Source organism: Mixophyes fleayi, chromosome 2 (genome assembly GCF_038048845.1).
Source record: "Mixophyes fleayi isolate aMixFle1 chromosome 2, aMixFle1.hap1, whole genome shotgun sequence".
Classification (NCBI taxonomy): Eukaryota; Metazoa; Chordata; class Amphibia; order Anura; family Limnodynastidae; genus Mixophyes; species Mixophyes fleayi.
In genome coordinates, this window is record NC_134403.1 from 66,893,674 (window position 1) to 66,906,527 (window position 12,854).

Consider the following 12,854-nt stretch of genomic DNA (forward strand, 5'->3'; position numbering starts at 1 on the left):
CTATAGAGATGGCAAGATGGGTCACCAAAAGTGGGAGGGATGAACCACCGGCTAGTTCCAGAGAAATTAAGGGAATTGGCACAGTTATCAGATTAGAGGCTAGAAATAGACTGAATAACAATGAAGCAAATTTTATTGGATTAATTTATGCCTAGTTATTATCTGATGCATCACAACAAAACATGATGAGTTACATGATGATACATAGCTTTCACTTATGCCAGTCTGTCATGTCTGGCAAAGTAACCTCCAGACACAACATGTTGCATCTCCTGTCACAAAGCCACCTGTATATATGACCCTATACACACAGAGGCTGATTCATTAAGGAATGTGAATGCCAATATGTGCCATATTTTGCGTACAATCGCTCTGCACATGTCCAGAACCGGACTATACACCAGTGAATGCAGCAACAGCCAATCATTTTCAAGCACAAAGGACCCTACTACAGCCTCATGGGTGGAATGCAGAGGAGACTGGACGTATGCACGTAGTCAACGTCAAGGTACAGTAAGGGCGCGCCAAGCTCGAACGCATGCAGCAACATCTGATTTAAGCTTGGGGTATCTCAAAGGTAAGTGCTTATTTGTCGGATGTAAGTGCTGAATACTAGTGATGACAGTCGTGTATGCCCGCTAGAACATGTGTTTTGCAATAAGGAGCAGCTGTAAAAAAAGCATTTTATGTATAGTAGCCATTCATAACATAAATGTATTTTATGGACGGGGGCATTTTTTTTAATGTACTGTCCTTAATGACTATTTTTACAGGTGACATTCATTTTATTAGTTTCTGTGCATTGTTTTAGGACATATTATACATATGTATTGGACACAGGGCCGGACTGGCCATCTGGCACTTCTGGCATTTGGCAGAAGGGCCGATGGCTGTGTGGGCCGGTCCGGTACCCTGCGCAGCGATCATGTGAGTATTTGTATACTCACATGATCGCGGCACCGGCGTCCACCCTCCCTTGTTTGCACTGAATGTCGGGCGTGACATCATCACGTCACGCCCGTCATTCAGTGAGGAGCGGGGCCCGGAAGAAAGAAGAAAGGAGAGAAGACAGAAAAGAGAAGAAATACAGAGATAAGTAAAAGAGAGTAGAAGCGAAGAGAGGCACACAGGAATACAGGGAGAAAAGCCACAGGTGAATAAAAGGAGAAAAGCCACAGGGGAATAAAAGGAGAAAAGCCACAGGGGAATACAGGGAGAAAAGCCACAGGTGAATAAAAGGAGAAAAGCCACAGGGGAATAAAGGGAGAAAAGCCACAGGGGAATAAAGGGAGAAAAGCCACAGGGGAATGAAGGGAGTAAAGCCACAGGGGAATAAAGGGAGAAAAGCCACAGGGAAATTAAGGGAGAAAAGCCACAGGTGAATTAAAGGAGAAAAGCCACAGGGGAATACAGGGAGAAAAGCCACAGGTGAATAAAGGGAGAAAAGCCACAGGGGAATTAAGGGAGAAAAGCCACAGAGGAATGAAGAAAGGGGGGGGGTAAAAGGGACTGGGTGATGAAGAAAGGGGGGAGATAAAAGGCACAGGAGGATGAAGAGGGGCAAAAGCAGCATGGCAGAATGTGATGAAGGGGGTAAAAGTAGCATGGAGGGCATCTCAGTAGCTATCACAGAACAACTGTATGTAATTAAGATTTATTTTCAAAACACATTGGACCTGAATCATTAAGAAGAGCAAGGCAATAAAAGGAGTAAATCTTCTCTTGAATAAACCATGTTACAACACATGGGGTGCAAATTAGTTTATTATTTTGCAAATAAGGACAATACTGGCTGATGTTTTATGCATACTTGGCAACTTTTGCAGGCAGCTTTCCGGGAGGGGGTCCGTCGAGGGGGCGTGGCCACACGCAGTGCACCGTTAGGCTCCGCCCCTGTCAAGCCCAGGCATTTTTAGCCAATCGCAGCAGGGGGCGGGCCACAATGACACATTTAGCCCCCTCCCCCACCATCTTCAACAACGCCGAAATCTGGATCCGGGATTTTTGCCTGCTCTCTAGGGAGTCCGGGAGAACTCCTAAAAATTCGGGAGTCTCCCTGACATTCCGGGAGAGTAGGCAACTATGGTTTTATGTAGCACACAAATCCTTGACAGCTTTATTTTTACACTGACAGTTAAAGTTGATCTAGGACATGCCCTACCCCAACTATAAATCTGTCCCCACATTTTAAATTTTCCTTCCCCCCCAATGCAACATGGGTTTGCCTAGGTGCAGAGTTACTCCTTTTTTATGCTGTGCTCTCCTTAATGAAACAGGCCAATGGTATGTACTGTACACATTGCATAAATTATTTAGTTAGTTAATTTAAAATAATTTATAATATATTTATAGAGAGATCGCGATTATATCTGAAAATAAAAAAAATTATTATATTGTTAGCAATTGGTTTTTAATTTATGATCATATAAAAGTTATGTTCATTCTGAAGTGAAATTATTGTACCTACGCATGTGACTGTTATGTGTGTCTATACTTACGGAAAGTACTGTTTATGCAGAGTGTATTTTCACTCCTATTCAAATCATAAAGTTTCTTAAGAAAAGCTTTGATTCGAATACAGGCAGAACTACGCAAACGTTGCATATTCTTTTTAAACAAGTAAAATACAGCCAAATTGCCTTCTGACTTGAATCAGGTCCCAAATATTTATGTCTGAATTTAATACATGGATTTTTGGTTCCACATTTTCCAATGTAGATTTAGTGGACAAAGAATAGAAACACATATACATTATTATTATTATCCTTTACTTATAAAGCACCAAAATAGTTCACGCAATGCTGTACACTGAGGTGATCATGATACAAATAATTAACATACACTCGCATGAAACGGTAAAGATGGCCCTGCTCAAAAAAGCTTACAATCTAAGAGATGTGGGGAACAATAGATAAATAAGGTAGCAGAGAACAATTGTAGCTGTTTATGGAGGAAGTATGTGGAAGTCGGAAACATTCAAGATGATATAGCCATTGTAGAAATCTTAAGAGAGTCAGCTTCCTTGTTTGCTGTCCATCACTTATATTATACTTCACCTCATGTCTGTTCTGGTTCTGGAGTAAGCTTTCGCTTTTCTGTTGCATGGACATTCTTGTGGTTATCTACCAGCTATGAGTAGCTGCGTGCCACAATATTTGGCATCAAGCTCACCACTGCGCACAGAGCTGGGACACTTGTTCCCCAGGTCCACAGAAGGTGTGGCACCAGTTGAACTTTCTAGGTCTAACAGCTGATTTGAAATGGTATTCCAGTAGGCCTTGGAAAAAACCCTTGACATTGGTGCTTGGATACTCTTTGGTACCACCTAGTAATTTCCCACTGCCTTCCCAAATGTTTAACTTTTTGATATTTCTGAAAACATGATAAAGTGGGACATAGGGTTGTTCGAAAGTGCAGCCATCTTTAAGGGAGAGACACCAAGCATTTTTAAAGCAAAGGGAGATGCAGGGGTGGCTTGTGCATTAATGAAGCAAATGACATCACAACATGGTCAGGCCATGTATAAAATGCTGGACTTCACTGGTTGTCTATAATAATGGGTAGCTTAGCTACAAGAGGAGACCTAAGTGACTTTGAAAGAAGGGTGACTGCTGTGGTATTTTTCGAAGGAGCTTCATTAGCCATTATTGTTCAACTTGCTAGTGTTTTATAAGTAATGATTTCTAAGGTGATATCAGCATGGGATTATGAGGGAAAGACATCATCAGATAAGGGCAACAGTGGGCAGATGCACAAACTACATGATCATAATATCCGTATATTCAATTGAAGTGTAAGGCAAAACAAGCACACAAATGCAGGTCAAATGATTGCAAATCAAGCAGCGGAAATTGACAGATGAATCATCCTTCACCATGTCCCTGACAGATGGAAGAGTTTAAGTGTAGTACCTAAGGAACTCTACAGTCTTGAGTGCTTTTCTACAACAGTCAATCGTTCTGGTATCGCTATAATGGTAGGGGAGGCATTCTCCTTATCCATAGGCCTCAATCACCAAATCTGAACCCAATCCAGCATTTATGGGATATCATGGAACTAGAGCTGAAACAGCATTTTCCTCCACCATCCACCAGGAAAGTGACTGTCTTGTGGAATAATGATGCTGCTCCCTCCTGCACAATTCCACGCATTGGTAGATGCCACAGCACAAACAGGCCTTATTGGCGGCTTGTGGTTTGGAGAAACGCCCAATGAAGTGACTTGATATCAGTGTTTCCTTTTTTTCACTACCTGTATGCCATCTGCAATAAAGTGATCCCTTATCTGGTCAATCCTTAGAGGAATCAAAAATGAAATCAGTATAATTAATGCTACACTGTTTAAGGTTGACCAGCTTAACATATCTTGCAATATGAGAAACCTAAAATCCCTGTTTTTTAATACAGAAGTAGGCACTGTGTGAAATGTCTAAAAAGTGGGACATGTGGTTACATGCCTCCCGCAGCCACATTATATAACATGCTATAAGCATATGAGCAAACTTCTTTCATATTTATTTTAAATTAAGGGAAGAGATGCTCAAAACTCTCCACAAATATGTTTGCAGTACAATTGTCAATTGATCCCGATTCAAATTTGCATTTTCCATTCACGCTAAAGTTGGTATTTTAAAATATTTTTTTCTTTAAACAGTTTAAATATTTTTTAATATTCGAAAAGTATTTACAAGAAACTATTTATTTGAATAGTGAATACTGGTGTTTGCATGTCACAGCCGTTTGCTGTTCAAGTTCTAGGTTTGCCAAGGTTTCCCATTAAAAACAAGAAAAATATATAAATTTACACTCAAACATGTTTGAGTCAGTCAGCAAGTTTCTTGAGTTTAATGGGGCTATTAATTTAATATAGGATCTCTTTTTAGTAAATGTATTTTTAATAAGTGTATTGTTGATGTAATGTGAGGTTGGTAGTAGCTAATAATATGGAGTCTCTATATTTAATGTCAGGGCAAATCATATAATTACAGGGTAGGTTGAGGAAAGTAGGCCTATGTATTAAATGTGAATACTACTAATTTACTACCACTAATTTAATGTTGTGGCTAGTTTGGGGAAGGAGGCCTATTTATTAAATGTGAGTGTCATTTAATATTGGGACTGATTGGAGGGAGGTCTAGAGTGTTCACTTGGTGCTCGGCTCTCCAGTAGGTGAATGTAACTGTCCTTTTTTTATACAGGGCACCAACATTCCAGGATCCGTCCAAATAGCAATAGAGCTTACTCCCCCCCCCCCCCCCCACCCATTGTACCATATGGCTCATCCTCTCTCTTATTGTCCCATACATTATATAACAATGGGAAGAAGGTTGAGGATCATATGTGGCAAATGTAACAGCTCCCACTTGAAGCCAGATAAACTCTTAGAACTATTCAATGAGAAGCCTTCACCTATAGCAAGCCGACCATTCCCATAGACAGCGATATTCTCACAGGTACTCAGAGTAGTAAAGGTTTATCTTAGAAAGGTAGCGATGAATAATGGAGGCTGGGAGTAGTAGTACACCAGAAGGTACACAAATTACCAGTACCAATGCAAATGTTCAAGGGCCGTGAGCAAGGAAGGTCCAAAAACAAAGTCAAGGGTCAAGCTGGCATCAAAAAAGGAATATCCAGGAACAAGCATGCTCATGCAACAGGTAAGCAAACAGAAAATATGCAAATCAACAGGTGTCACAAATAGTGCAGGGCAAAAATGCTGCAACAGGCAGGTCTAAGGTCTGCCTGCAATTTAAACACATGAGGCCCAATCAGAACGCTCCCTAGGAGCGAGCCCCTAGCAGGCAACAGGCTAATTGCGATCATCTGATCGCTTAGAGTCATAGTGTTCTGGCTGCCTAGCAACAAGCCGAGACGGAAATACAATGAGAGCAACACGCTCAACAGGAAACAGTGTGCCGGCTGCATAGGATGGTCAGGGCATGTGTCACATGGGGAGAGTGGGGGGCATGTCTGACTAGGAGATGGAGGGTTACAGGCATATGCAACAAGGTATGGAGGATGGGGGAACATAATGTGTGACAAGAAGTGGGGTGGCATTATGTGACCCAGGACCAATCTCAACTACATGTCAAATTACATTATGTTGCTCACTACACACCTGCAGTGGGACGTATTCCATAATGTAGTTGGACATGTAGTCGAAACTCATGTATGGGGTTACAGCCCAGGGCCCCAGATCATCTTAACTCACCATAGCGTAGCACTGTAATAGACATTCCTCCACAGACCGTCCAGATGAACTCACACTCTGGATACAGTTTCTCCACTTGCTGCCCACAATCTATGTATACTGGCCACCCCCTCCAATGGCACACTTTGGGGACATTAGGCTCTGCATAAACTGTTTGTGTAAGCTCTCTGGGATAATGTTCTGTAAGTGATGTTCTGTAAGTGATGTTTCAAATATAAACAATGTTTCAAATATAAACATGTCAAGTAAATGTTTATTTTGCTTCTATTGATTTTCAGTTGCTGTGACTAGAGCCTTGTATAACTGTTTGGTTTGAGGTGATACCTTTGCCCTAATCATTCCATTAGCCTGGACCAGCCTAGCTAACCTTCAGACGATAGCAGGTCAGTAGTGCTGGAATGTTATGCCCAACTCCCTAATTAAACAAATTCTAACCTCAAAAGCTATTATTATTATTTTAGTTTAGTATGTGTAAATTTTTTTGCATGGGGACACGCCCACATGGGGGGCGTGTCTGCACGTGAGAAGTTCTATGCCACACCCAACCAACATCCCCTCCCCTGAAAACACCCTTGAATGGCCATTTGTACATAACTCCCAACATAGGGAGTAAGCATCTCTTTTATAATCATGTCCTGCAAGTGCTGTCTTTCCACTTTATCTGTTTGTTAAATAGATCCCTAAATATAACTATTTACAATTATTTATATAGCACATACAACTTTATGTAGCCTTATACACAGGACAACACACAAGGGGTAATTTTTTAAACAGATTATGTGCAAATGCACCTACATGTCCACCTACTGGCTTGAGAGTTGCTCCCTTACAGACACTTTGCATCAACATTTGTAGATATGTGGCCTACAGTCCACGTCCTTTCTGCTATCCTTTAGGACCCCCCCCCCTTCCCCGATTACGGGCTACATCGCCACTGTCATTGTTACGTGTGTCGCTACTTTTTATTATACTGGTATTAAATGTGTTGTTGCTCGATCTCACTTTCCTCGCAGTATCTGTAAAATCAGGATAATTTGTGAGCGGTCTACAGCCACCTACTAGAGCGGGAATGTCCACCTAACTGCACAATATCCATCCCTTGAAGCTCCATTGAAGTGTAATGTAGGGGAATAAATCTGATGACGTGGTAGTTAAAAGGATGTCAGGGGACAACTGTCCCAATACTATGTACTGCCTCCCCTGCCACCCCATAAAGCACATAGCAAATTATTTTGCTTTATTTAATTAGACTGAATGGATGAGTCCGCCTGTGGCATGAGCCAGATCGGTTGTCTTCAAATATTGTGCTGAGCTTCAGGGTCAGAGAATTCTTTACATGGGGATGGACATTACTTTTTATTGCTTTTATGAATGCAATGTTCTAATCAACCTCATAGAAAGCAATGGGTGAAGTCACCTTGCAACCCTCAGACAAGGAAATAAATATGGTCCTGTATGGACTAAGCTCTGTGATCATGGGCATAATACAGGGATTCCTACAATTATTACATCTTATCCATTTCACTGCTAAAGGCAAGTAGGACTCACCATGCAGATGTACCCCAAGACTGTGGAGGTGAAGTCCAACTCATCCTCCCAGTTCCGGAGAGAAAGAAAATACTCACCCATCACTTTGGATGGTCAGCTGAATATCCCCTCCACCGCGGTTGGGAGAAGCGGACTGAGGCAGTGACACCATTGCAATTTTATATTATATGTCAATTCACAACAATTATTTCATTGTAAAGGTATAACAGGCTTTATTTGTAGTCATATGACCTCGTTCAGCCAATGGAAAAAAATAAAAGCATAAAAAATTGCAAAAGCAAATATATTTAACAATGCATATATATATATATATATATATATATATATATATATATATATATATATATATATATATACACATACATATATATATATATATATATATATATATATATATATATATATATACACAAGCACATATATGTACATATATATATATATATATATATATATATATATATATATACACATATATATATATATATATATATATATATATATATATATATATATATATATATATATATATGTACACACACAGAGCAATGTGCTTTAGACCCTTCCAGGACAGGTGTTTTCTCTGGCGCCACATCTGCTGGGCTCGCCATCTTACTTGTCCTCTCTCACAGAGTCGCCGCATCAGAGGGTCGATGGTTGGTTATCAAAAATCTTTGGCAAAATACTGAGTGAGTGGAAGAGTATCCTTAATATTATCCAGTCCACTTTCAAGCATTATTAGCTCCAGTACATATTGTTTTATTTGGGGGTTAAATTGCAGTGCCCATATTGTAAGTCACATTTATGTAGATACCCCATGATGTCTCAGGAGTTTTACTGTTCTTTACTATGAAGTCCCATTCCAGTCCTCTCAGTGAGCAAGTCTTTTATTTTGCATCAGTAAATAAGAGCAGTATTGGGCACTGAGCAAGGCTAACAACCCTGCTTATCTGGCTCACCCTGAAATGCCTCAAATAACAGAGGGTGAAGCCAAGATGGCCCTTAGAAAAAGTTCAAGTGGCAGGACATTGTCCCTGCATGTTGTGGACGGCTAGGGGGTTTTAGAACCACTGCTATCTTCCTCTGTAGGGCTGCCCTCGCTGCTTTCACTGGACGGAGGTTCACTTGGTTTAGGGGTGTCGGAACCATCCTCAAAAGCCTCCGGATTCTCCAGCATCTCACGGATCAGTGGAGGCATAGGTCCTGGGATCTCCATCTTCAATGTGATTGCTCGCTCGGCACCTAAGGATGGAACAGTTATGTGTTTACTGTTATATTCTAAAAGGATCATTTCAATTGCAGCTGTAAATCTCACACAACATTTTTATAGTTTTTCTTTATAACACATTTTTATTTCATTCATTTTACCTGCTGATATGTAATCATGTCTAACACTCTTGTCGGCAATATATTCTAGTCAGTTGGATTTGTATTAGCCCTTGGTTGTGAGTTAGTTTTGCAATTATTTTAGCATACCAGTGCAGAATATCTTTCTTTGCATGGGACATTATATTGTGAAGGGGTCTCTCTGTAGGTCCGCCACCTTTTTCACTGTGCAGCAGCTGTGTCTGAGAGCCAAACACGATGCTGGTTCTTTTGCCATACACAGGCGTGTTGCTAAACACACATTGGTAGACGTGGTAATATCGCTGTGACAATCCCAACATCAGATCATCTAGCACAACCACTGAAATGCACCTCTATTGAGTCATTACATGCAATCAGTCTGACATCCGACCATGGTCTGTGCTGTGTAGGGCAGAGTATAACAAACGCTGCAACTATACTCATGGAAGCTGTAATAACTGACTGATCATAAATGTAGAACGGCTGCATCCTTTGGGGGCAGCACGGTGGCTTAGTGGTTAGCACTTCTGCCTCACAGCACTGGGGTCATGAGTTCAATTCCCGACCTTGGCCTTATCTGTGTGGAGTTTGCATGTTCTCCACATGTTTGCATGGGTTTTCTTCCGGGTGTTCCGGTTTCCTCCCACACTCCAAAAACATACTAGTAGGTTAATTGGCTGCTACCAAATTGACCCTAGTCTCTCTGTCTGTGTGTGTGTTATAGAATTTAGACTGTAAGCTCCAATGGGGCAGGGACTGATGTGAATATAAATAAATGGTGATGATGATTGTCTGTCCTATTCATCATTAATTTGACAAGCAGTGGAACTGCATTCGCATTCAGGTGAACACAACACAGAGTAACACACCATAGCCATGTTGAATAGCCATATAAAGCTGTTCCTTTAAATATATTACCTTTGGTACTGATACCACGCAGGTCAGTGATCTTCATAAGCATACGGGGGAACATGTAAGGCTTGTTAGGTCGCCGTCTTCGAGCATAAAATTTAAGGGCCTCCAGTAATGGTTCCTGAAGCTTTTCTACCTTTTCTGGCTCTTCCAAGTCCATCCGATCTATGGGAAACAGCGAGAAAGCAAGTGTTTATACCATGTAACGAAACATTTTCATTTACCTCTTAAAGAGGATCTGCCTCTCTGCAAGACTCTCCTTTGTCAACTACAAGGTATCGAACAACAATCTCCCCCATAGTTTTTCCAGAAAAGAAACCGGTAGAATGTGTACTATATATCCTAACAGCATACAGAGAACATGTGGCTTTGGGACATATGGCGCAATCGAGTGGCCTCTGGATTCAATGGGCCTGATTTTGCCATATTTATAATATTTAATTTCCCTGGTTGCAGGCTATTCAAAGCTTGTACTTAACAAAGAGATCCTGTCACAGAGGTGTCAGGCCCTCTTTAAACTGCTGTATACTAGCCTTGGTACCAACAAAGAGAAAACCAATTATTTACCAGTGTTCTAATTATCCTTTGTAGCAATAATAATATGGGTAGGTGGTTAGATAGAGGACAACACTGAGCACATTTATAAAGTCATTGAGGGCTTATTCACACCAGCTTCTCTCACATTATTAAAGGAATTTTAAACTAGGACAAATAAGAGTAAAAGTTGCCATTCCCATCATTGTGATCACATCCTGTTTAAAATGTTAGAAAGCAGGGGCCCCAATTCTCTATTAGTGCACACTACCAGTACTAGTCTAGAGCTCACATTAGTTGCCTTATGTTTTTATCTATTTCCCAGGGCATATGTGTGAACGAGCCCTGATTAGTCTTAAGACACTTGGGGGTAGTCTCAAGACTGAAGTAAAGACAAACAAAGTTATAAAACAGAAGATACAAACAAGTTAAACTGAGGTAAAATGTCCTAGTTTCTGATACTACTTCTTACTTGTTGATGCGTCAAAGAAAAAATGACACTACTCATAACCAAATGTTTCTGTAGGAATGAGATGTGCACCATTTTATTTTGTGCCCTAGGCTGCAGAATAGCTTGGCATACCCTTGCCCCTAATACAATGCAGTATTCCTTCTAACGCAGTGTGTGACCTTTCCATAGCACTAATACAACATTCAGTTTGTCAGATCTAGAACTTTTTGCTGAATCTCTCTTCAAAATATATAAATCTGATAACTTACAGACACATTCTGCACACACAGTAAAAGATGCCCACAAATGAAAAATAAATGCTACAGTTAGAGATATTTACAGAAGTGCTAAACTGACCCATGTATGGCATAAAATTCAGGAGGGGGTTGTCCTAAAGCACTAGTAAGAAGGACGTTGAAGTGACATTCTCAATTCTGTAATTATCCTTTAAGACATATTTATAAGCAAAGGTATAATGGGTGTAATACCTCCACAGATTAGACAGATGGCGCTCAAGAGTCCTGTCTCTGTGTCATCCATTTCCAATGGGAGAAGCTGGCCAGCAAAGGCAAAAACCAAGTCTGTGAGAGGACCAAAACCAGCATTGTGCATCTGAGTCCGGTTCAAGGTCAGTCCATCTGAGAAAGTCATGGTGTCTTGTTCTGGGGTGTAACGTGTGCAAATTCGCAGCATCTGCACAAAAAAACATAACATTTCCATTGTAACTATCTGCATTTTGAAGACTAATTTAAGCGGCAGATATACAACAACATGACAACTGACTTGCACTGAAAACTATTTAATTTACGTCATTTTCCTAAAGAACTGCTGTTAGTGTTATTCCAACCATAGGTAATAAAACAAGTCATTGATGTGACTGATGGTAAATAAAGGAAGTCATGACATAGGGTAAGTGGTGACATTTGTCATATTGGGGTAGATCACTCTGCCTGATTTATGGTCCCCTGCTGGGCTGCAATCTCACATATGACTGTGTTTAGCTGTTGCTGTTCCTGTCCCTATTTTTAATACTGCCAAACAGCACTGTTTTCTTCATCTGTGTGAAATTCTCAGTGTTAGTTCTTATTCTGTATGATGTTTATATGAAGAGCTTTTAAATAAATGTATTTTATGATGATATAGTGTTGGGGGTATTTTCCTCTCTGTCGGCATAGAGTGTACTGTATATATCAGTACTACATAGACTGTGGCACTACAACCATTGTGTGGTTGACAGGCTCTCATGTGACTTGTAGTTCCACAGCTGCTGGGGAGCCACAGGTTGCCTATCTCTAGAATGGAGGCATCTATTGAGCAGCCAAATGTCTCTGTATTGATTGTTTTTTTCAATATTGTCAAATAAGAAATGGTATATTTAGAAGCAGACAATAGCATGTGAAATTATAACATAAACCTTTGTCTGTGTATTGCCAGAGATAAGGGGATATAAATGCACACTATGCACAACTTTTGGTGTCATTTCCTTCAAGATATCCTGAGTCACAATACTTTTAGGTGCTACAGGGCTGCAAGATGTTGCTGCTGCTGAATTACCAGTCATCCACATACTATCGAAAACAAAACTGTGCCACTAAAGCTCATGGATTTGAAATTCAAACAGGGCTATTGCTGACTATAACCAGCTGCTTCAGAAAACTACTGACAGACAATAAGGTGACATTATCTGATTCTGTATTATCTGATTCGCTTGACAAACGCTGAGACAGGAACTTGTGCACTGTCTGCTAAGCGCGGCAGGTAATGTTGTCACTATAGAAATCTAATAATAATCTCATGAAACGTACACTTAATAGAAGTGGACAGGAAAGAGAAGGTCGGATATTACAGTTCTACT

The 12,854-nt window shown here is 40.5% G+C and overlaps 1 protein-coding gene across 3 annotated transcripts in view; it reads right to left on the minus strand.

Annotated features, from left to right (window-relative positions):
• Nucleotides 1–8,269: 8,269 nt before the first annotated feature.
• Nucleotides 8,270–12,854, minus strand: part of RARG (retinoic acid receptor gamma) — a 145,187-nt gene continuing 140,602 nt past the window's right edge. For all 3 annotated transcript variants that reach the window (XM_075199174.1, XM_075199175.1, XM_075199176.1), the window contains 3 exons: nucleotides 11,488–11,692; nucleotides 10,021–10,179; nucleotides 8,270–8,997 (listed from right to left, as the gene is read on the minus strand). In XM_075199174.1, coding sequence (XP_075055275.1) covers nucleotides 8,807–8,997; nucleotides 10,021–10,179; nucleotides 11,488–11,692 — 555 coding nt within the window. In that variant the 3' untranslated portion in view covers nucleotides 8,270–8,806. The remainder of the gene's footprint in view (nucleotides 8,998–10,020; nucleotides 10,180–11,487; nucleotides 11,693–12,854) is intronic.